The 26,270-nt window shown below is 42.4% G+C and overlaps 1 protein-coding gene across 1 annotated transcript in view; it reads left to right on the plus strand.

Annotated features, from left to right (window-relative positions):
• Positions 1 to 12,575, plus strand: part of zanl (zonadhesin, like) — a gene marked incomplete at both ends in the record, with an annotated part of 56,135 nt that extends 43,560 nt beyond the window's left edge. The window contains 15 exon segments of the mRNA XM_080792279.1: positions 767 to 894; positions 1,436 to 1,707; positions 1,904 to 2,112; positions 2,493 to 2,637; positions 3,064 to 3,314; positions 3,931 to 4,060; positions 4,670 to 4,880; positions 5,197 to 5,358; positions 6,936 to 7,066; positions 7,619 to 7,821; positions 8,838 to 8,973; positions 9,495 to 9,638; positions 10,087 to 10,183; positions 11,896 to 11,945; positions 12,502 to 12,575. Coding sequence (XP_080648405.1) covers positions 767 to 894; positions 1,436 to 1,707; positions 1,904 to 2,112; positions 2,493 to 2,637; positions 3,064 to 3,314; positions 3,931 to 4,060; positions 4,670 to 4,880; positions 5,197 to 5,358; positions 6,936 to 7,066; positions 7,619 to 7,821; positions 8,838 to 8,973; positions 9,495 to 9,638; positions 10,087 to 10,183; positions 11,896 to 11,945; positions 12,502 to 12,575 — 2,343 coding nt within the window.
• Between the last annotated feature and the right edge of the window lie 13,695 nt (positions 12,576 to 26,270).

Genomic DNA, 26,270 nt, shown 5'->3' on the forward strand with positions numbered 1-26,270 from the left:
CATAAGGTACATAAGGTGGTCCCTTATTGGCCAGGCGCTCCTACCAACATGTGATTGGTTAGCCGATTTGCTCGTTTACATATGACGTAAGTTTTCCCTTCAATGTCAATGGCGTTTAATGTTTTGATGTTTAATTGACATCATAACGGAATTATCAGCTCTTATCATCATACATCATCATGAATCATCTCATACTGGCCAATCAGAATGCCTGTTGCCTGTGATTGGTTAGCTGATTTGCTCGTTTACATATGACGTGAATTTTCCCTTCAATGTCAATGGCGGTTAATGTTTTGATGTTTAATTTACGTCATATTTAGCGGAATTCTAACGTAATTTCTCCGTTCATTGTCAATGGCAAATCTTGAGACGTGTGGGGACAAAAGCTGTTTATAGAAGGGGCTAGCGGCCCTTAAAAATACAGTAACAGAACACTGAAAGCCAATCAGAATCCATTATTCAACCAAGCCGTGTAAATCATTGTATTAAGTAAGTACATTTTATTTATAGAGCACCTTTCGCAGACAATGACAGTCACAAAGTGCTTTACAGATAAAACAGATTAATGTCGGACATCCAATAATTGAAGGACATCACGATAAGAACAGGATATGACACACAAAATCTGCCGGTAGGCCCGGTACATAAAGTTACGTTAAGGCCTGTCTTTTGTTTTCATTGAAATAACTTGTGAATTGCAGCTTTAAAGTAGTAATTCTGTCATACTGTATGTGTGGTAACATCAACTCTGCATGTCTCTCTGTAGGTGTGTGGTATGTGTGGTAACTACAACCACAACTCCACTGATGACGACTTGATGCCCGACAAGAAGCCAGCCAAGAACGTGATTGAACTGGGAAACAGCTGGAAGTCTGAGGGAGACAGTGACCCTGGGTGAGTAACAGGCTCAGTGGAATTCACCTCATGTTTCTTGCCATCCATCGATGTGAAACACTAACAATTGCACCTCTCTCTACACACCACAAAGAGCATGTACAGTATACCTGCACTTTGGGCCACTTACACTGGTATGGTTTTAACCATTTAACATTTTAACATTGTAACATTTGTACAATACTTTAACTTATATGCATGGCTTTTGAAGATTAAGTCATATTGCAGCCAAGTCTATGGACTTTAATATTTGTTTAGGGCACTAAAGGACGACATAAGACGACATGGCCGATATATAAATACAGTGGGTGGGCGCACACTGTATTTGAAAAATCACACAAATGTGATTTTTCTCTCTGCACCAAAACTCTCTTGAATGCTCACCTAGCATGACGTGCACGGAACAGGTTTTCCGCGGTTCAAGCGATTAAGTGTGAGACTGTGAGTGTCTCGTGTGGGACACTTAACCAACACAGGGTTTACCCTGGAGCATTCCAGGGGCTGTCTTAAAGGAGTCTCTTCCCATCCTGTTCTCTTCCAGCTGCCTGCCAGACGAGCGTCCGGACATCCACCCCGACTGCACGGCGGAGGAGGAGACCCTGTACGAGACGCAGTGTGCCGGGGTCGTCCTCTCTGACCGCTTCAAGCCCTGCCACTCTCTGGTGCCCCCCGAGGCCTTCCTGGGGAACTGTGTGTACGACATGTGCGAGTACGACGGCATGCCGGCCACGCTGTGCGACAACGTGGAGTCGTACGCCCAGGCCTGTCAGAGCGTCGGCGTCACCATCAGCTGGAGGAACAGCTCTTTCTGTCGTACGTTAAGTTGCACCACAGATACAAACTAGAAATGCACTCTCTCGAAATGCCGACTTGCACCTTGCACACAAGTAGGCCATGTATTGTGCATAAATTGTGATGTCATTGAAGAAACAAATAAACAAGCTGATCTTAACGTTCTTTTTGGGCGTTCTCTCTCTCTCTCTCTCTCTCTCTCTCTCTCGTCCCGCAGCTCTCCCGTGTGCCCCCAACAGCCACTACTCGGACTGCACCCCTCCCTGCCCCCCCACCTGCTCGGACCTGTTCCCCATGGACTGCCACCTGCCGCCCACCGCCTGCGTGGAGGGCTGCCTCTGTGACGCCGGCTTCGTGCTCAGCGACGGCAAGTGTGTCCGACTGGCCAACTGCGGCTGCGTGGGCGGAGACGGAGAGTACCACGATGTGAGTAACGCACGCGCCTTATTCTCACATTGTAACCGTAATCGTTTTGCATAGTTCTTACCCCCTTTTGGCTCAGAAGAAGCTCTCCAATTGGAACTGTTCACATATATATTTTTTCTTTGTGAAAGGCAGGGACTTAACTTTCTGGAATGGGACATGAAAAAAGGCATTCAATTATTTTTTAGCATGAAGACATTGGCTTCTGTGTCCCAGCATGCATCTGTCTGGACATGCTATGTATTAAAAAATAGCTGATATACAAGAAGCATTGCATTTTTGAATAAAATCTTGAAAGTTTGAGAACTACTGATTTAGAAGGTATTTGTAGAATCGGCCACAGGTTCTCAATGGGTTGTTAATGTGCTGTACGTGTGTTCCAGGTGGGAGACTCGTGGCTGACGGATAAGTGTGTGGAGCAGTGTACCTGCAGCCTGGGAGGAAGCATCAAGTGTAACCAACACACGTGTGCTGCCAGCTCAGTATGTGGCCTGGACAAATATGAAGACCTGAGCTGCAAACCCACCAGTTAGTTCTGTCTGTGTGTCTGTGTGTGTGTCTGTCTGTGTCTGTCTGTCTGTCTGTCTAAACATGTTTGAGGGTCGCTAGCCCTTCCTATGCCCAGCGTTGTGTGTTTGTGTGTACCACATAGTGACGGAATGTGATGTATGATGAATAAGAATCTATAAGAGCACGTCACACAAGTGTAATGTTTACTTTAAATCTAATATATTTAAAGCAAACGTGGCGAGCTTGTAGATCGGCTAGCTGAACTATATTATAGTTCAACTAGCGTTACTAGCCGATCTACAAGCTCGCCATGTGGCGAAGATTTTAACATGTTTCTCAAAAAAATAGTAAAAAATGGCAAATCAGTTCACGGATAAGTAAAGGCAAGGGATGGCGCAAGATATAGCACTGCTCTAACACAACTCTCTCCGTCCCTCCTCCAAGAATTCGACCGGTGCACCATCAGCGGCGACCCCCACTACCGGACGTTCGACGGCTTCACCCACCACTTCCAGGGTCCCTACACCTACGTGCTGACGCAGGACCACCGCCCGCAGGGCTCCTCGCTGCAGCCCCTGGTGGTGAGGGGGAGGAACGTGCGGCGTGGCGGCAACAGGAAGGTGTCCTTCCTGGACGAGGTGTACATGGACGTGTACGGTGTCAACGTGCGCTTCCTGCAGAAGAAGAGAGTCCTGGTCAGTTTTTTGTCGTCGTTTATCGTTGTGTCTTTCATCTATGTATCGTGTGTGCGTGCCCGCGTTCGTTCGTCCGTGTAGTCGCTGTCGTCGGGCTGTTGAATAAAGTTTGTTTTGCCCATCTGAGAATCTGAGATAATGGCATTTGAAATAATGTAAAGAACTACAAGTGGATGGAGCGCGGACATATTGAGCTAATGTAAGTAGAATATGACCGTGATGTATCATGACCATTTGACATTGATTTAAGTAATTGGCGCTTAACCGCTGGATTGGACTTGACGTAAATTTACGTCAATGGCAGTGATTTTTATTGTGCAAATACTCTTACACACTTTCAATGCCCCTCTTTTGGCCATGTAGGTACATGGAGGAAAGGGAGACCGGGGAATTCAGTTTCTGCTGTGGCTGATGGGGTCATGAAACTTTGTGTTAAATAACAGATATACAAGCTCAAGGGAACTTGTATGTGTAGATCTGCTGTAGTTTCCTATCCGTCACACCACAAACTATGCAGTGCGTAGTTTAAGATTAGTCATATTTTGACTAATCTGTCTCTTCCGAACTCACTCTATCACTCTCTGTCCAATCCTTTCTTTCTCTCCCGTCCATACAGGTGAATGGCGAGCGCGTGGCTCCTCCCCTCAGTCCCGTGGACGGCCTGTCCATCACCATGAACTCCAGACAGCTCCAGCTCACCACCGACTTCGGCCTGACCGTGCGCTTTGACGGCAACCACCGCGCAGGTGAGGAGGAGTTTTTCTCTGGCAAATATCATATTTGAAGTGTAGCGATATTGAATGGAAAAGTACATTTTATTTTTTCTTCTTGAAATTGCTAAATACAACTCACAAGTACTTAGAATTGATACAATCGATTATTTGCATTTCAAAACGATACAGTACGATACAGAGTCAATGTTGCTGAACTTGCTGTTTACATTTACTTCGATACAATTCAACGTGATTTTTCGATGCAGCTACTATATCGTCACACCCCATCATGATGATGATCATGATGTAGCCTCGGGAACCCAGACGTTGTTATTTCCATGGAGGAAAAAAAAGTCTGGGTCTGAGTCCACTTCAAATCGGCATAGAGTAGCGCAAACATTGCTCACTCTCTGCTGATTTCTGATCGTCTGCACCTTTGTTAAATTGACACACACACACGCACACATGTACACACACTCCTCTCTCTCCCTGTCGCTCCAAGTAATTAGTCTCATGTCGCGCAGCTGCGCATAGTTTCTCGGGAGCTGCCTATGCCATAAAAAGCATAGGTGAGTTCCAGGCTAATCATGATGAGACGAGATGTCTGACTCCTCGCCCGTCCCTGTTTGCCCCCCCTGTCAGAGGTGGTGTTGCCCAGCACCTACAGACACGCCGTCCGAGGCCTGTGTGGGAACTACGACGGCGTCAGCAAGAACGAGTACATGAAGCCCGACGGCACGCTCACCCGGAAACTGGACGACTTTGGCAACAGCTGGAGGGTGAGCGAGCGCCAGGGGACGGACGCGCGGCGGACGGAGGAGGACCACACGACCGCAGGGGCCCGCCTGCACAGGTAAGAGACTGCAGCACGGCGGACTGTATAGGCATTTAGCAGGTCAGCTCATTCACTGCCAAGGACCCCACTGCCAAGGACAAATATAACGACTTATTATTATTATTTATTTCTTGATTCACGGATTCAGTGAGATCGCTGTCCAGACCACCGTCTGGATAGGTCAGGAAATGGTCCGCCAGTAAAAAGGTTCCACTCTGCCCGCTTCAGAAACCCTTTTATCTCATGATTCACGGCTCATGACTAAAGCCCACACTATGAGCTTGTAGATTGGCTGGTTAAGTCTCTCTCTCTCTCTCCCTCTGTGTGTGTCTAGGCGTGAGGTGGAAACGGAGCCAGACTCAGGTTTTGAGACGACAGACTGTTCCCAGGCCCAGCTGGAGGACTACAAGGGTCCCAAGCAGTGTGGGGCCCTGTCGGACCCCAACGGGGCCTTCGCTCTCTGCCACGCCTCCCTGCCACCTGCCAGCTTCCAAGAGTGAGTGGCCTGTGTGTGTGTGCGTTTGTTTTCACACGTTTTCCCCAAGAAATGTTGATGCAACGCATTGTGAGATTGTAGATCGCCTATTTTCAAATGGCCGAAATGTATACTGTAGTGGAGTAAAAGTAAAAGTAGATATTGGAAATACCCCCCTACCCCCCCCCCCCCCCTCCAAAAAAGAGCAAAAAATACCTCAAACGTTTAATTAAGTACAGTACTCAAGTCAATATGTGACAGGGGCCAGCACAATGCGGCTCAACTCGCCAGAATGAAAATGGAGTAAATCGTTTTTTTTTATGTGATTTTCTTTTTTTTTTCATATTAACACAGTTTGAATGTTGAAGAAGGTTTTTATTCCAACAGATTGTTCATTTGGGCAAATTAAACGTATACATTTATATGTCAAAGTAGGCTTGTTTTTTAACAATGTTTTGGGGCCAGAGAAGCGCAGTTCTGAGATTTGCATGTTGTTTTCGATTGGTCCTGGGATCTCTTTGTCCTCAGGTTTCATTCGTTTTTGTGTAAAAGATTGTCGTCAAATATGGCCGTTAGTACTGTTAATTCAACATCCGGTGAGAGGAGGATACGGATCGTGTATGTATTGTGTATGGAAATCAGCGCATACAGTCGGTGGGCTTTAGACCGGATGTAAGCCTTGCACACTAAATAGAAACCAGGCATGTGGACGGATCTGTTTATTAAAAATAGGGAATCTACAAGCGCATAACGCATCATAGCCTGATGCGTCGGTTTTATTTATTTAAAATACTGGGTCAATTGTCTGACTTTGATTGCTTAAAGTAGACCTGCATAAAATGGTGTAGCCTACTGCAGCTATTTACAACACAATGTAAAAGCATTGGTCTAAAACTACATAGCCTATATCCATTGAAAACTCAGTTAGCCTACTAGTTACTTTTTAGATTGTATTATTACAAAACATACACTAAAGACTAAACAACTTCAGTCCTACATTTCTTTACTTTAACTCAAGTAAAACAACATGTACTTTCCCACACCTAAGTGTCCACTCAACTGTCATTGACAGGTAACCTAGTGGTTAGTGGGTGGGGGAGTGATTATGCAAGACATTAGAGGTGTGGACAAGCATCTATTGTCACACCCATTCCAGACGTGCTAAAATCTGATGAATCTTTCCAGGGCAAATTCTCTACTTTGCATCTGTATCTGTTATCTGTTTCAACAAGTTTTAGATGGTCATATCTCCTTCAATTACTTTAATAATCTGTAATCTGTAAAAATCGAGTTGAGGCCTTTTTGCTGGCCCCTGTCACATATGGAACACACGCAGCCATATTTGCACATTCTCTATGTAAATAGGTGTGTTTGCTTCAATTCACGTGCACGTTAGGTGCACGTGGACCCCGCTGTTCTGGTCGCAGCGCTCTAGTGATGCGTGGGCCGGCGTGCTGCCCGCAAGCCACTCTCACACCTGAAATCAGTGTGTGAAACGGCGCTAACAGCGACACCATCTGGCGTGCATGTGTGTGTGCGTGCGTGTGTGTGTGCGTGCGTGTGCGTGCGTGCATGGGCTTCTGCTTCTCCTCCCACAGTGACTGTGTGTATGACCTGTGTGCGGAGCTCGGCAGCGCGGCGCTGCGCTGTGCCAGCTACGATACGTACGCCACCGCCTGCCAGGAGGCTGGAGTCCTCCTCCTAGACTGGAGACACCTGCTGGACTGTGGTATTTCATTTAGTTTAATTTAAAAAAAATCATCACACACACACACAGTCACACACACACACACACACACACACACACACACACACACACACACACACACACACACACACACACACACACACACACACACACACACACAGTCACACACACACACACAGTCACACACACACACACACACACACACACATATCAGGAGCACATCAGGAGCACCTGATTTGAAGCTTATGGTGAAACGCGTCATGCTAATAAATAAGTTGATGCAGTAAGTTGTCTCTGTTGCCTTCCTTGGAAGGTCCATCCTTTTTTTCAGTTTATATGGCTCAACTAGACTTCTTCCCACAGGGTTTTTTGGGATGTGCAGGAGTCCTCTTTTTGTCTCGTATGAATTAAAAAAACTAAAACAATATTCAATCAATCAAAGCAATAATTACTATCAGAATATAAAGTTGTGAAAAAATATATCGCTTACCCTATCTTTAATAAAAATAAGTGTAAACCCGGCACCGCCACTGTAATGCATTGACGGACATGGTCTGACTCCTCCCCCTCCAGCGCTGTCCTGTCCCGCCAACAGCTCCTACGCCCCCTGCATGTCGGCTTGCCCCGCCTCCTGCGCCGACATGGCGGCGCCCGTGGAGTGTGACACGGAGGCGTGCATGGAGGGCTGCCGGTGCGACGCCAACTTTGTGATGAGCGAGGGCACGTGCGTGCCCTTCCCCCAGTGCGGCTGCACCTTCCTCAACAGATACTACCCTGTAAGTCACTGCACGCCACGGACCCCCGTCCATCCATGCACAACACCTTGTGAAATGCACCATGATCTTCTTTTTCATTTTATCTCTGCTGTCGGGAAGAAACCACCTATACCGGTAACTCCAAAATGTTCATTTGTTCAGGAAATGAAAAATGAAGAAAACCGTATGTTTTGAAAACAAACTAATACTAAGAACAAACTAAAACCTCAAAAATTGAGTTTGGTGGTTTGGTTAACCCAGTAAGACCTGAGGCCGATTCTACAAATGCCTTCTAAATCAATAGTTCTCACACACTCGCATGACTAAGAGGGCATTTTTACCTATTTTTTTTAGATTTTGAAGTTCATTATCTTTGCCCATGAAGGTTCCCCTTCCATGACCATCATCATTCCATCATCTCATAATTCTATTTTTCTTTTTTTACATCTGAAACATTTTCTAAATATGAATTTATGCACATGCTACTTCATTCACATTTTACTTCAGTCATGCGAGTGTTAAAGATTTTTTATTATTTCCACTCAACCACAAAATAAGTAATTTGTTTTGGGGGGGGGGGAACTACTCCTTCGAGACCGCTACAGAACGTAATGAGATTACTTACCTCTGGCACTCACTGAATAGCAGGGCCAGTCAGCGAGAATGACATCCTAAATCAGCGCCTGAGAGGAAGCATTAAAGTGAACACTGTACTCTACTGTACTCTACCGTTACCACAGCACTGTGTTGTTGTGGGCCGGCCTCACGGGGCCCATGCCGCTGAGCAGCAGTGGGGCTGTGGGTGGGCCGGGTGGACACCATCTGGACGCTGTTCACTGCTTGGAGAGAGCGTGTGCGCGCACGTGCAGCACACACACTCAGGCAGACCAGATTGATACTATAGTCGTCGCTCTACATTGAAGACATATGTAGCTATTACTTTGCCTACTGTGCTAATGAAATGAACATGCACTAATTGTCTGTCTGTCTGTCCGTCTGTCCGTCTGTCTGTCTGTCTGTCTGTCTCTCTCTCTCAGCTGAAGGAGAGGTTTGTGACTGAGGATTGTGCCCAGGCGTGTGAGTGCACCCCCACGGGCGCCGACTGCCTACCCAAGACATGCCAGCAGGGCTACGTGTGTGCCATCTACGAGCAGAGGCGCGACTGCTACAAAGGTGTGTGTGTGTGTGTGTGCGTGTGTGTGTGTGTGTGAAATGAAATGTCCTAACAAGAGCTTGTGATTAAATTATAACTACATTGGATGCAATGGAATACATATGTTCTTTTCCTTCTCCATTTCCTGTGAACTAATGGTTTTGGACATACCATACAGGGTCCCCACCCGACAGCGACAATATTGTGCATAATGAATATTATCTCCTGTCAATAAAACAAAATAGAAGATATGCATGTGACATCACGGAAGTTATGCAGGACGCTGGGAACGCATACTGAGTGGCAAAAAAGACAGCCTTGAGCCTATACATCCAAACAGAAAAGTGCTATCTGATTGTAAACCACAGTAAACATCGAAGCTGTACGGAAAGCTTGAATCATCCTCTTTCTATCTGCAAAGTTTTTGCGAATCTAATCTGCAAAGTCTTTCCGCTCCCGGTGGAAAGGTGATGCCTGTGGAAAGGCGATGCATGCATATACTCTATAATTCATAGCATTAAACGTGTTCCCTCCATTGCAGCGAGTCCCTGTCTGTCCTCCCCCTGTCTGAATGGAGGCATGTGTCAGGAGACCGGCGACTCCAGCTACACGTGTCAATGTGCGGACGGCTTCGAGGGCACCAACTGTGAGGTGGAGACAACGGTCACTGCTGCCGGAGGACTGGGTGAGGAGACAATACTCAAACTGGAGTCTGTTTGTTTGTCTGAGTTCTCAAACATTTTCATGTACAAATTAATATTTATTTAGCCATCTGGTTTCAGGGACAAATTGTCGACAAATGCAAGATTTGTGTTGTTAAAATGTAAAAAAGAATATTCAAACTGGTTCTTGGGAAATAGCATATATACACGAGCCAAAAAATAATATAAAATAATATGTGAAACAGAGTCAAACTACCGTAAATGTAATGCCTCAAGCCCTTGTTCAGGGTGGGGGGGTCCCCCATATGATTATTTTGGGGCATCCCCAAATATGATTATTTTTTCTTTTTTTTAAATATTATTATGGTTTGGGGGGGGGGGGTCACACAGCCTGAAAAGGTTTAGAAATACTGGTGTACTCGTATTATCAGATGGTGTGATTATTCCGTGGATATCTACTTTGTCTTCCAGAAACTAAGTGGATCATTCTGATAGCCGTGCTGGCGTCGGTGGTGCTCATCCTCATCATCACCCTCATCGGCGTGTGTATTTGTAAACGCAACACCAAGTAAGTCTGTGATGCTGCTGCGTTCATCTTTACATGTCCTACTGTCGGGCAGAAACCTCTTAACTTTTTGTGCTTTTTTGTAAATGAATACCCCTACTTGATCATACTACACTAACTACAGCATCACTCAAAAGCATCAAAAGTACCAGTGAGGAGTACAGTGGCGCGGTCGGTAGCGCTGTCGTCTCACAGTGGAGTTTGCATGTCGTTTCCGTGTCCCCTAGGGTAGTTACCCTCACAAAAAACATGTAATTGTAATTTGTAATATCAAAAAGGTATGATATCATGTCAGTATCATGGTCAGCATATCATGACAGTATTGTGGTCAGTATCATGGTCAGCATCATTGTCACATGATACTGACCACGATACTGTCATGATACTGACCATGATATGGAGACACAATGAGTTAATGAAAAAAAGATCTAAGATTAAATGAAGAAAATGTGCACTTCAATATATTTAACTGCCTCCACACACCCCCCCCCCCCCCCCATGTTCCTTTAGCCCTATGTTACATATGCACTTTGTATATAGTGCTGCAGAAGACCCCGTTACTGTGGGATATGAACAACACAAACTCTCATATTCATTCCAGGTCTGATGTTTACATAATCGAACTGCAGCAACGGTTGTCTAATCCATGTAGTTCATCTAGCATACAATACAGGATGCATCTGGTAAAGGTACAGGATGGTTGCTACTGGGGTACCGGTGGTGTGTGTGTGTGGGGGGTAGAGATGTGAGGGGTAGCGGTGTGTGGGGTATTTGTGTATGGTGTAGTTGTGTGTGGAGTAATGGGGTAGTGGTATGTGGGGTGTACTGGTACTGTTTGTGCCCAAAATCACAGATTCAACTCATCTTGATTTTTTCTTTTTTAAAGACACTTTGTACTATCAAACTACTGGACTGCGAATCTGTTACTGTAGCTTCTAGTACTTTCTGCTTCCTGGTTTGCCTGCTTCCTTGCTGACGGTGGCTCAGGAGATAAAGTGGCCTTCTGGGAACCAGAAGGTCCTCCTGCTCCGCCATCCTCCTCTGTCTCTCACCACTGATCTCGATGAGCAGGTCGGTGCCTCACATAGTTGTCTCCGCCACTTGGGTGTGTTAACATGGGTGAGTGTAACGTAGCATTGTAAACCATCCCGGTTTTGTCATCACGTGTCTTCTGCAGACCGGTCTGGCTTCAAGCGATGAGTGCGTGGGCGTTTTTCACAAACCAAAAAGTGCCATTCAGCGTCTTTTAATAACGGGTCCCTGAGCACAGATGTCAAATTCATGCGGCCCGGCATGATTTACCAGGCTAATTTCGGCTATTTATATAGCAAGGTTTTAGCCAAAGGGCTTTACATAGATTGTGCATTACATTCACCCACATTCATACACCAATGGCGGAGGAAACCATGCAATGCACCAAACTGCTCATCGGGAGCAATTTGGGGTTCAGCGTCTTGCTCAAGGACACTATGACACTAACAACGGGGGAGCATGGACACTATGACACTAACAACGGGGGAGCATGGACACTATGACACTAACAACGGGGGAGCATGGGGATCGAACTGGGACCCTTGCGGTTCCCATCCGGCCGCTCTACCGGCCACTCTACCCTTGAGCCACTGCCACGCCTATTGAAACACATGGCAGGCACATCGAGCCCTAACACTGACTCCAGCCTTTCTGACACAGAGCTTTTCTCTGGTTTTTCGCAGGAAGGAGAACGGCAACTATGAGGCGTCCAAACTGACAAGTAACGGGACAAGTAAGTGTGATTTCTCACAGGTGAATGCTAATGTTTGTTTTAGCATGCAGCTAAGACATGTTGCATTATTGTTGTTGTCAGGCAGAAACCTCTGATCTCCATATTTTTCTTCATGTATATTAATGCCCTGCTTGATCACACTACAGCGTCACATAAAAGCATCAATAGTGGCAGATCCACGAGCTCAAAACCTGGCGTGAAGCGACGCGTTTTGAGCTATTTTTGGCATTTGAATCCTGAAAAGTAACAGTTGTTGACATGAAGTTTCCACCCGATAGAGACAATATCAAGTGGAGCATTTGAACTGTTCGTTCAAATATTCACACATTTGAGATATAGTTCTATGCCCACATAATCAGAAGTACAGGAACAATGCAAGTGCAGAACAGCCGGTTACAAAGTGCCTATGAGGCGGAAACATTGTTACATACAATACAGTTGACGCGCGCGCGCGCACACACACACACACACACACACCAGAAAGACAGCCTATTTATCTGGTTGGTCTCAAGCTGAAAACCCCTTGGGTTTCTCTCTCTCTCTCTCTCTCTCTCAGCTCTCTCAGCTGTTCCGTATGAGAACATAGATGACCTGAAGAAGGAGAAAGCAGTCACAGAGACCCCGTTCTGATCACACTGCATTCATCTGCATTAAAAGCCCATTAAGACCCCATGCCCCTTCTACTGTAACTAATGCCTTCTAAGTAAATCAGTAGATCTCATACTTTCAAGATGAGATCTACACCTGTGTGAAGTGAGGGGCGCTCTAATCATCGTACATCATTTATAAAGAATGGTGGTTCCTTATTAGCCAAGGGTGGCCGCCGACCTACCCAGCTGATTTGCTCAGACACATATGACGTAAATTCCATTGTCAATGGCATTTAATGTTTGTATTCAGACTGCACTATCGCTGTTTGTAGGAGGGGCTAGTGCCTCTCAAAAGAAATGTTCAGAAATATCAGATGTATAAAGCTTGTATAGCTGCTATTTTTTAACCGAAAAGATGACACGGATGCTTTCCCAGTTTGAATGGGTTGACCTGATGTCTGTGTACTGTACTGTTTCTCAATGTCTAGCCTGAGGCCCTTATCCAAATAGACCCCTGTACAAATGAAATGGACCTTATTTATTCTTATTTTTGGGGGCCCCCATGTACACTGTAACATTCTCAGTGTTACTTTAACTCCGAGAGTCAGACAGACAGAAACAGAGAGAGAGAGAGGTGAGATAAATAGATATGTGTACGCTCTCAGAGGGAGTTCCGGACCAGTACGGTTCCATTTGGACTCCCTGTTGGTCCCCGCCTCTCACGTTGAGAACCAGTGCAGTACAGTAAAACTGTAGGAGGCCTAGCTGTACTGCAATAAACCTATGTTGATTAATTTCTTATCAATGTGTGAATACTATACTGTATGTGTATTGTTCATTATGTGTTTTTTCTTTATTGTATTGTTTAACTTATTAGAGCATTTTGAAGACGTTTACTAATTCCAGACGGTATATAGCATTTAATCCACAATTAATAAAGTGTAGTTATTCAGGGTTTGCCTTAAGAACAATAGAAGGAATATATTGCACAATGAATATAATATAATTTATATACTGTGTGTGCGTGCGTGCAAGTTTTTATTTTTCAAATTGAATAAATGATGCCGCTACAAAACGTATTGAATTTTCAGACAGTGTTTCTTTACTTTGTTCTGAGACGCATAACAAGCAGTGCAGTGATGGAATAAGTTTTCACATGTTTTATTTAAGTAAACGTGTCAATCAAAGTAACTAGTGACTCTAGAGTCGGAAAACTGGCGATTTCTGGATACCACTAGTCCCACATACTTACACCTAGAAACACCATTCAAACTTTAAAATGTTGATCTTACGGTGGACATGTTCCACTTTTTATCATTCAGCTTACTGTTGACACACATGCTGGAACTTTTTACTTTGAAATGTTTTGTAGTTTTTGAGTTATTTAAAAATATGGCACACTACTGGTCCTACATAGGCCTACTTACATGTTTTTGGAGGATTATGAAAATCATGAAAAAACTACATAGTATAGTTAATGGTTATGCAAAAAACATACTTTTCTAGTGGCTAGGATTCGGCGCTCTCACTGCCACGGCCCGGGTTCGATTCCCCGTCAGGGAAAAGCAGTTTTAGTGGAACCTGGGGTGTGCTCAGATCGTCCAACTCACTATAGCCCATGGTCCAAAATGATGAGAAACGAGGCTAACTTTTTTTTTCAAAATTTCAAAAAACATGGGCTATAACCCATCGTTTTTGTCATTTCGTCATTTTTGTCAAATCATCAAAAATGATGAAAAACGGCGCGCTATAGTATGCCGTATGATATGGGCTATAGCCCATGGTCCAAAATGATGAGAAACGAGGATAACTTTTTTTTTCAAAATTTCAAAAAACATGGGCTATAACCCATCGTTTTTGTCATTTCGTCATTTTTTTCAAATCTTCAAAAATTATGAAAAACTGCGCGCTATTGTATGCCGTACGATATGGGCTATAGCCCACGGTCCAAAATGATGAGAAACGAGGCTAACTTTTTATTTTCAACATTTCAAAAAACATGGGCTATAACCCATCGTTTTTGTCATTTCGTCATTTTTTTTAAATCCTCAAAAATGATGAAAAACTGCGCGCTATAGTATGCCGTACGATATGGGCTATAGCCCACGGTCCAAAATGATGAGAAACGAGGCTAACTTTTTTTTTCAAAATTTCAAAAAACATGGGCTATAACCCATCGTTTTTGTCATTTTTTCATTTTTGTCAAATCATCAAAAATGATGAAAAACGGCGCGCTATATTATGCCGTACGATATAGGCTATAGCCCATGGTCCAAAATGATGAGAAACGAGGATAACTTTTTTTTTCAAAATTTCAAAAAACATGGGCTATAACCCATCGTTTTTGTCATTTCGTCATTTTTTTCAAATCTTCAAAAATGATGAAAAACTGAGCGCTATAGTATGCCGTACGATATGGGCTATAGCCCACGGTCCAAAATGATGAGAAACGAGGCTAACTTTTTTTTTCAACATTTCAAAAAACATGGGCTATAACCCATCGTTTTTGTCATTTCGTCATTTTTTTCAAATCTTCAAAAATGATGAAAAACGGCGCGCTATAGTATGCCGTACGATATGGCCTATAGCCCACGGTCCAAAATGATGAGAAACGAGGCTAACTTTTTTTTTCAAAATTTCAAAAAACATGGGCTATAACCCATCGTTTTTGTCATTTCGTCATTTTTTTCAAATCTTCAAAAATGATGAAAAACTGCGCGCTATTGTATGCCGTACGATATGGGCTATAGCCCACGGTCCAAAATGATGAGAAACGGGGCTAACTTTTTTTTTCAACATTTCAAAAAACATGGGCTATAACCCATCGTTTTTGTCATTTCGTCATTTTTTTCAAATCCTCAAAAATGATGAAAAACTGCGCGCTATAGTATGCCGTACGATATGGGCTATAGCCCACGGTCCAAAATGATGAGAAACGAGGCTAACTTTTTTTTTCAAAATTTCAAAAAACATGGGCTATAACCCATCGTTATTGTCATTTTTTAATTTTTGTCAAATCATCAAAAATGATGAAAAACGGCGCGCTATAGTATGCCGTACGATATAGGCTATAGCCCATGGTCCAAAATGATGAGAAACGAGGATAACTTTTTTTTTCAAAATTTCAAAAAACATGGGCTATAACCCATCGTTTTTGTCATTTCGTCATTTTTTTCAAATCTTCAAAAATGATGAAAAACTGCGCGCTATTGTATGCCGTACGATATGGGCTATAGCCCACGGTCCAAAATGATGAGAAACGAGGCTAACTTTTTTTTTCAAAATTTCAAAAAACATGGGCTATAACCCATCGTTTTTGTCATTTTTTCATTTTTGTCAAATCATCAAAAATGATGAAAAACGGCGCGCTATATTATGCCGTACGATATAGGCTATAGCCCATGGTCCAAAATGATGAGAAACGAGGATAACTTTTTTTTTCAAAATTTCAAAAAACATGGGCTATAACCCATCGTTTTTGTCATTTCGTCATTTTTTTCAAATCTTCAAAAATGATGAAAAACTGCGCGCTATAGTATGCCGTACGATATGGGCTATAGCCCACGGTCCAAAATGATGAGAAACGAGGCTAACTTTTTTTTTCAACATTTCAAAAAACATGGGCTATAACCCATCGTTTTTGTCATTTCGTCATTTTTTTCAAATCCTCAAAAATGATGAAAAACTGCGCGCTATAGTATGCCGTACGATATGGCCTATAGCCCACGGTCCAAAATGATGAGAAACGAGGCTAACTTTTTTTTTCAAAATTTCAAAAAACATGGGCTATAACCCATCGTTTTTGTCATTTCGTCATTTTTTTCAAATCTTCAAAAATGATGAAAAACTGCGCGCTATTGTATGCCGTACGATATGGGCTATAGCCCACGGTCCAAAATGATGAGAAACGAGGCTAACTTTTTTTTTCAACATTTCAAAAAACATGGGCTATAACCCATCGTTTTTGTCATTTCGTCATTTTTTTCAAATCCTCAAAAATGATGAAAAACTGCGCGCTATAGTATGCCGTACGATATGGGCTATAGCCCACGGTCCAAAATGATGAGAAACGAGGCTAACTTTTTTTTTCAAAATTTCAAAAAACATGGGCTATAACCCATCGTTTTTGTCATTTTTTCATTTTTGTCAAATCATCAAAAATGATGAAAAACGGCGCGCTATAGTATGCCGTACGATATAGGCTATAGCCCATGGTCCAAAATGATGAGAAACGAGGATAACTTTTTTTTTCAAAATTTCAAAAAACATGGGCTATAACCCATCGTTTTTGTCATTTCGTCATTTTTTTCAAATCTTCAAAAATGATGAAAAACTGCGCGCTATTGTATGCCGTACGATATGGGCTATAGCCCACGGTCCAAAATGATGAGAAACGAGGCTAACTTTTTTTTTCAACATTTCAAAAAACATGGGCTATAACCCATCGTTTTTGTCATTTCGTCATTTTTTTCAAATCTTCAAAAATGATGAAAAACGGCGCGCTATAGTATGCCGTACGATATGGCCTATAGCCCACGGTCCAAAATGATGAGAAACGAGGCTAACTTTTTTTTTCAAAATTTCAAAAAACATGGGCTATAACCCATCGTTTTTGTCATTTCGTCATTTTTTTCAAATCTTCAAAAATGATGAAAAACTGCGCGCTATTGTATGCCGTACGTTATGGGCTATAGCCCACGGTCCAAAATGATGAGAAACGGGGCTAACTTTTTTTTTTTTCAACATTTCAAAAAACATGGGCTATAACCCATCGTTTTTGTCATTTCGTCATTTTTTTCAAATCCTCAAAAATGATGAAAAACTGCGCGCTATAGTATGCCGTACGATATGGGCTATAGCCCACGGTCCAAAATGATGAGAAACGAGGCTAACTTTTTTTTTCAAAATTTCAAAAAACATGGGCTATAACCCATCGTTTTTGTCATTTTTTCATTTTTGTCAAATCATCAAAAATGATGAAAAACGGCGCGCTATAGTATGCCGTACGATATAGGCTATAGCCCATGGTCCAAAATGATGAGAAACGAGGATAACTTTTTTTTTCAAAATTTCAAAAAACATGGGCTATAACCCATCGTTTTTGTCATTTCGTAATTTTTTTCAAATCTTCAAAAATGATGAAAAACTGCGCGCTATTGTATGCCGTACGATATGGGCTATAGCCCACGGTCCAAAATGATGAGAAACGAGGCTAACTTTTTTTTTCAAAATTTCAAAAAACATGGGCTATAACCCATCGTTTTTGTCATTTCGTCATTTTTTTTAAATCCTCAAAAATGATGAAAAACTGCGCGCTATAGTATGCCGTACGATATGGGCTATAGCCCACGGTCCAAAATGATGAGAAACGAGGCTAACTTTTTTTTTCAAAATTTCAAAAAACATGGGCTATAACCCATCGTTTTTGTCATTTTTTCATTTTTGTCAAATCATCAAAAATGATGAAAAACGGCGCGCTATATTATGCCGTACGATATAGGCTATAGCCCATGGTCCAAAATGATGAGAAACGAGGATAACTTTTTTTTTCAAAATTTCAAAAAACATGGGCTATAACCCATCGTTTTTGTCATTTCGTCATTTTTTTCAAATCTTCAAAAATGATGAAAAACTGCGCGCTATAGTATGCCGTACGATATGGGCTATAGCCCACGGTCCAAAATGATGAGAAACGAGGCTAACTTTTTTTTTCAACATTTCAAAAAACATGGGCTATAACCCATCGTTTTTGTCATTTCGTCATTTTTTTCAAATCCTCAAAAATGATGAAAAACTGCGCGCTATAGTATGCCGTACGATATGGCCTATAGCCCACGGTCCAAAATGATGAGAAACGAGGCTAACTTTTTTTTTCAAAATTTCAAAAAACATGGGCTATAACCCATCGTTTTTGTCATTTCGTCATTTTTTTCAAATCTTCAAAAATGATGAAAAACTGCGCGCTATTGTATGCCGTACGATATGGGCTATAGCCCACGGTCCAAAATGATGAGAAACGAGGCTAACTTTTTTTTTCAACATTTCAAAAAACATGGGCTATAACCCATCGTTTTTGTCATTTCGTCATTTTTTTCAAATCCTCAAAAATGATGAAAAACTGCGCGCTATAGTATGCCGTACGATATGGGCTATAGCCCACGGTCCAAAATGATGAGAAACGAGGCTAACTTTTTTTTTCAAAATTTCAAAAAACATGGGCTATAACCCATCGTTTTTGTCATTTTTTCATTTTTGTCAAATCATCAAAAATGATGAAAAACGGCGCGCTATAGTATGCCGTACGATATAGGCTATAGCCCATGGTCCAAAATGATGAGAAACGAGGATAACTTTTTTTTTCAAAATTTCAAAAAACATGGGCTATAACCCATCGTTTTTGTCATTTCGTCATTTTTTTCAAATCTTCAAAAATGATGAAAAACTGCGCGCTATTGTATGCCGTACGATATGGGCTATAGCCCACGGTCCAAAATGATGAGAAACGAGGCTAACTTTTTTTTTCAACATTTCAAAAAACATGGGCTATAACCCATCGTTTTTGTCATTTCGTCATTTTTTTTAAATCCTCAAAAATGATGAAAAACTGCGCGCTATAGTATGCCGTACGATATGGGCTATAGCCCACGGTCCAAAATGATGAGAAACGAGGCTAACTTTTTTTTTCAAAATTTCAAAAAACATGGGCTATAACCCATCGTTTTTGTCATTTTTTCATTTTTGTCAAATCATCAAAAATGATGAAAAACGGCGCGCTATATTATGCCGTACGATATAGGCTATAGCCCATGGTCCAAAATGATGAGAAACGAGGATAACTTTTTTTTTCAAAATTTCAAAAAACATGGGCTATAACCCATCGTTTTTGTCATTTCGTCATTTTTTTCAAATCTTCAAAAATGATGAAAAACTGCGCGCTATAGTATGCCGTACGATATGGGCTATAGCCCACGGTCCAAAATGATGAGAAACGAGGCTAACTTTTTTTTTCAACATTTCAAAAAACATGGGCTATAACCCATCGTTTTTGTCATTTCGTCATTTTTTTCAAATCCTCAAAAATGATGAAAAACTGCGCGCTATAGTATGCTGTACGATATGGGCTATAGCCCACGGTCCAAAATGATGAGAAACGAGGCTAACTTTTTTTTTCAAAATTTCAAAAAACATGGGCTATAACCCATCGTTTTTGTCATTTTTTCATTTTTGTCAAATCATCAAAAATGATGAAAAACGGCGCGCTATAGTATGCCGTACGATATAGGCTATAGCCCATGGTCCAAAATGATGAGAAACGAGGATAACTTTTTTTTTCAAAATTTCAAAAAACATGGGCTATAACCCATCGTTTTTGTCATTTCGTCATTTTTTTCAAATCTTCAAAAATGATGAAAAACTGCGCGCTATTGTATGCCGTACGATATGGGCTATAGCCCACGGTCCAAAATGATGAGAAACGAGGCTAACTTTTTTTTTCAACATTTCAAAAAACATGGGCTATAACCCATCGTTTTTGTCATTTCGTCATTTTTTTCAAATCCTCAAAAATGATGAAAAACTGCGCGCTATAGTATGCCGTACGATATGGGCTATAGCCCACGGTCCAAAATGATGAGAAACGAGGCTAACTTTTTTTTTCAAAATTTCAAAAAACATGGGCTATAACCCATCGTTTTTGTCATTTTTTCATTTTTGTCAAATCATCAAAAATGATGAAAAACGGCGCGCTATAGTATGCCGTACGATATGGGCTATAGCCCACGGTCCAAAATGATGAGAAACGAGGATAACTTTTTTTTTCAAAATTTCAAAAAACATGGGCTATAAGGGCCCCTTCACATTCAGTAGATCCTGTGAACTTTTGTGGCCAGATGTAATTTCTAGGTCTAGTAGGTCTATAGTAAATCATTTAAAAATGTCTACATGGGCTATGGGCATGGGTCCGAGTGGGCCGTGCACCCAGTTTTCACAAAGGGTCCACCCGTGTTAGCCCATATGGGCTTATGCGGGTTTCTAAGTGGGTCCAAATGGGCCATTCTATTTCAGAACCATGTGTGCGCCACCTGTGTTTGCCTGTATGGGTTTGAACTGGGATCTGATTGGGCCTTAAGTGGGTACCAGCTGGGCGAATTATATGTGACCCATGTAGGCCACACTTGTGTCCGCCCTCATTGTCTTCCGTCCTGTTTCTTGCAAGCCGAAATAGCTCAGTTGGTAGAGTATTAGATTAAAGGTCCCTCAACCTGGGTTTCGGCAGTTGAAATGAAATTAGATATTAGATATAGAAAACCGTATGACTCTCAGGCTGAAGTTTGTTCAGCCAAATTTGTTTAAAAAGTAAAAATTAATTCTGGCTATAAAATAATTGTCTTGTAGAGCAGTGGTTGTCTGTGGAGCGAGGGGTAGGGCAGAGGGCGAGGGGTAGAATCCCCTTCGTTTGAAGGGATGTCTCGACGGGACTTAAAACGGAGCAACATCACTGAGGGCTGAAAGGTGGACGAGGTAAGAAGCCTTTTATGTACTTTATTATGGAAAAATATTATAATAACCAATATTATATGAATGTATTAACAATCTGCATCGCCAAAAATATCGCAATCTCTAGCAAAGGTTAACGTTACCTCACATGAACTAACGATATGATACGGCGTTGCATTCATACAACGTTACCCATTCATTTGGCGCCGCATCGGCGCTTTATTCTTTTTTATTTATCGCCGGTGCCCCGGTGATAGGCTACAACTCGGAAGCAAGCTAGCTTATTAGCAGGCATCAGTCCGACCCCCCTGACCACGATATGTCAACATTCTGCAGTTTTGGAGCTCTTAAAAGCCGTGAAATAGCCTACTGTACCTACATAACGCTGTCGCTGCATAACGTTGGCTACTCGCTGCAGTGATAGCTATGGTTTTATCATGACCAATGTTAAGCTAATCCCCACAAGTTGCAAAACTTACATAACTAATTAGCAATCTTGTTGTTTTTTCCCCAGGCAAACCAGCTATGGAAACAGATTGCAAGCTGCTGTGCAGACTGTACATTGGATGGAGATGAATCACGATGGCATTTTCATTGATAGAAAATTACTCTGTTCTTAATGATATTAAAAACGATGACCAGTGACCACAGCCCCTTCTTTCTATACTGTAAATAGTTTTTCCTTTTTCTAACCCTATATCTGTACCCATGCTATACAAACCAATAATCAATGAATCAGGTACAACTGTTGAGCAGGTGTCAGAATGAGCTATATCTAGCTGAATTACATTCTGCATGGTGGGCTACCAACATGAGACAAAACTACAATATATTTATTTCATCATAACCACAGCAATGTTATATTTACGTTGCATCTCTACAGCTTAAATCAAATGGAAAGTAGTTTCCAAAGTGGGTTATGGGCTAAATGATAGTTTGTACAATCAGAGTTAATTAACATTCATATAACAATATAAATTGGGGGTCCTAGAGACAGAAATGCCATCAAAGTTTGGGGACCACTGGCCTGCAGTGAGCTTGCAGATCAGCTATTTTCTGAGAACAGGTTGTATATCAATATCTACAAGGGACGTTCAATATTTAGGGACGTTCCAATTCCTAGGGGGATGATTTATCTCCCTACCCCTTGACACTCATTATGTAGGGACAAGGGGCAAGGGCTGAGGGGTAGGGTTAAAAAACAAATTGGGATTGGGCCTAAATGTTCAAATCCCACTCTTCCTAAAGTTTAATGCTAGTTATTGAGCTTCATTTACTGCTATTCTAGCAGTGGCTCACAGCCTCAGCCTCAGCTTGACTACCTCAAAACTCTAATTGTCGTAGTGGTTAAGATGTTGGCTTTCCACGTGGGAGACCAGGGTTCGATTCCCGGCTGTTACACTGTCATACAAAAGAAGACCTCAACAGCGCTAAGAAACATCTGATTAATATAATGCTGTGTTATTTAAACTTTACTAACTGAAGGCTAACGAACAAAAGATCACTTCAAAATTACCAGGAAACTTTGCCTGAGAGTGTCTGACTGATGGTGCAGTGGTCTAATCATCAGGCTTTCAGTACAGACATTCCATGTTGGCCGGTTCAAGTCCCATGTCATGACATCAAGGTGCTGGAGGACCATCGGGAGTTCCTCCTACAACTCAATGCTGCAGTAATTTGAACTTTTCAAGGCTTGAATAAAAAATAAAAACTCAAAAGCACCAGGAGACATCTGCTGAATGCCCCAAGGTGCCTTGGCTCAATGGTGTAGAGCGCTTGACCCGTTGCTTCTGCTTCAGACGGTTGGCCGGTTCAAGTCCCATGTCATGACATCAAGGTGCTGGGAAGGACCATCGGGAGACGGTGCTCTCTCCCCCTGTTTCCTGAAAAGTAACGGTTGGGGGTTATGTCTGAAAGAATCCTGTCCACCTAAAATTTTACAGATAAGAATTAGGTCAAACGTTTAAAAATAAAATAGCAATGCATTTTGGCCCATCATCTGACAGAATAGTCTGTGTTTTTGCATACTGGGGCCCGATTATAATCGTGGACAATGGCAATGTCATTTTCTTGAATTTTGACAATGAAAAACTACCGCAATTTCCGCAATTCCGCAATTTCCGCAATTACCATTTCCGCAATTTCCGCAATTTCGCAATTTCCATTTCCGCAATTTCCGCAATTATGATTTCCGCAATTTCCGCAATTTAGCAATATCCATTTCCACAATTCCGCAATTTCAGCAATTAACATTTCCGCAATTTCCGCAATTAACATTTCCGCAATTTCCGCAATCTCCGCAATTACCATTTCCGCAATTTCCGCAATTTCCGCAATGAACTATAGTTCATGGTTTTCGCAACGATTTAAAAAACAAATGTGAAAATGATAAAAAAACGACATACTATAGTTCAAAAGGTTAGCTGGACAGAGTTCTTTCAGACATAACCCCCAACCGTTACTTTTCAGGAAACAGGGGGAGAGAGCACCGTCTCCCGATGGTCCTTCCCAGCACCTTGATGTCATGACATGGGACTTGAACCGGCTAACTGTCTGAAGCAGGGGCAACGGGTCAAGCGCTCTACACCATTGAGCCAAGGCACCTTGGGGCATTCAGCAGATGTCTCCTGGTGCTTTTGAGTTTTTATTTTTTATTCAAGCCTTGAAAAGTTCAAATTACTGCAGCATTGAGTTGTTGGAGGAACTCCCGATGGTCCTCCAGCACCTTGATGTCATGACATGGGACTTGAACCGGCCAACATGGAATGTCTGTACTGAAAGCCTGATGATTAGACCACTGCACCATCAGTCAGACACTCTCAGGCAAAGTTTCCTGGTAATTTTGAAGTGATCTTTTGTTCGTTAGCCTTCAGTTAGTAAAGTTTAAATAACACAGCATTATATTAATCAGATGTTTCTTAGCGCTGTTGAGGTCTTCTTTTGTATGACAGTGTAACAGCCGGGAATCGAACCCTGGTCTCCCACGTGGAAAGCCAACATCTTAACCACTACGACAATTAGAGTTTTGAGGTAGTCAGGCTGAGGCTGAGGCTGTGAGCCACTGCTAGAATAGCAGTAAATGAAGCTCAATAACTAGCATTAAACTTTAGGAAGAGTGGGATTTAAACATTTAGGCCCAATCCCAATTCGTTTTTTAACCCTACCCCTCAGCCCTTGCCCCTTGTCCCTACATAATGAGTGTCAAGGGGTAGGGAGATAAATCATCCCCCTAGGAATTGGAACGTCCCTAAATCCCACTCTTCCTAAAGTTTAATGCTAGTTATTGAGCTTCATTTACTGCTATTCTAGCAGTGGCTCACAGCCTCAGCCTCAGCCTGACTACCTCAAAACTCTAATTGTCGTAGTGGTTAAGATGTTGGCTTTCCACGTGGGAGACCAGGGTTCGATTCCCGGCTGTTACACTGTCATACAAAAGAAGACCTCAACAGCGCTAAGAAACATCTGATTAATATAATGCTGTGTTATTTAAACTTTACTAACTGAAGGCTAACGAACAAAAGATCACTTCAAAATTACCAGGAAACTTTGCCTGAGAGTGTCTGACTGATGGTGCAGTGGTCTAATCATCAGGCTTTCAGTACAGACATTCCATGTTGGCCGGTTCAAGTCCCATGTCATGACATCAAGGTGCTGGAGGACCATCGGGAGTTCCTCCTACAACTCAATGCTGCAGTAATTTGAACTTTTCAAGGCTTGAATAAAAAATAAAAACTCAAAAGCACCAGGAGACATCTGCTGAATGCCCCAAGGTGCCTTGGCTCAATGGTGTAGAGCGCTTGACCCGTTGCTTCTGCTTCAGACGGTTGGCCGGTTCAAGTCCCATGTCATGACATCAAGGTGCTGGGAAGGACCATCGGGAGACGGTGCTCTCTCCCCCTGTTTCCTGAAAAGTAGCCTTTGGGGGTTATGTCTGAAAGAACCCTGTCCACCTAAAATTTTACAGATAAGAATTAGGTCAAACGTTTAAAAATAAAATAGCAATGCATTTTGGCCCATCATCTGACAGAATAGTCTGTGTTTTTGCATACTGGGGCCCGATTATAATCGTGGACAATGGCAATGTCATTTTCTTGAATTTTGACAATGAAAAACTACCGCAATTTCCGCAATTCCGCAATTTCCGCAATTACCATTTCCGCAATTTCCGCAATTTCGCAATTTCCATCTCCGCAATTTCCGCAATTATGATTTCCGCAATTTCCGCAATTTAGCAATTTCCATTTCCACAATTCCGCAATTTCCGCAATTAACATTTCCGCAATTTCCGCAATCTCCGCAATTACCATTTCCGCAATTTCCGCAATTTCCGCAATGAACTATAGTTCATGGTTTTCGCAACGATTTAAAAAACAAATGTGAAAATGATTAAAAAAAACGACATACTATAGTTCAAAAGGTTAGCTGGACAGAGTTCTTTCAGACATAACCCCCAACCGTTACTTTTCAGGAAACAGGGGGAGAGAGCACCGTCTCCCGATGGTCCTTCCCAGCACCTTGATGTCATGACATGGGACTTGAACCGGCTAACTGTCTGAAGCAGGGGCAACGGGTCAAGCGCTCTACACCATTGAGCCAAGGCACCTTGGGGCATTCAGCAGATGTCTCCTGGTGCTTTTGAGTTTTTATTTTTTATTCAAGCCTTGAAAAGTTCAAATTACTGCAGCATTGAGTTGTTGGAGGAACTCCCGATGGTCCTCCAGCACCTTGATGTCATGACATGGGACTTGAACCGGCCAACATGGAATGTCTGTACTGAAAGCCTGATGATTAGACCACTGCACCATCAGTCAGACACTCTCAGGCAAAGTTTCCTGGTAATTTTGAAGTGATCTTTTGTTCGTTAGCCTTCAGTTAGTAAAGTTTAAATAACACAGCATTATATTAATCAGATGTTTCTTAGCGCTGTTGAGGTCTTCTTTTGTATGACAGTGTAACAGCCGGGAATCGAACCCTGGTCTCCCACGTGGAAAGCCAACATCTTAACCACTACGACAATTAGAGTTTTGAGGTAGTCAGGCTGAGGCTGAGGCTGTGAGCCACTGCTAGAATAGCAGTAAATGAAGCTCAATAACTAGCATTAAACTTTAGGAAGAGTGGGATTTAAACATTTAGGCCCAATCCCAATTCGTTTTTTAACCCTACCCCTCAGCCCTTGCCCCTTGTCCCTACATAATGAGTGTCAAGGGGTAGGGAGATAAATCATCCCCCTAGGAATTGG

The sequence above is a fragment of the Protomyctophum bolini genome, assembly GCF_963924005.1.
Source record: "Protomyctophum bolini genome assembly, chromosome: 20".
NCBI lineage: Eukaryota > Metazoa > Chordata > Actinopteri > Myctophiformes > Myctophidae > Protomyctophum > Protomyctophum bolini.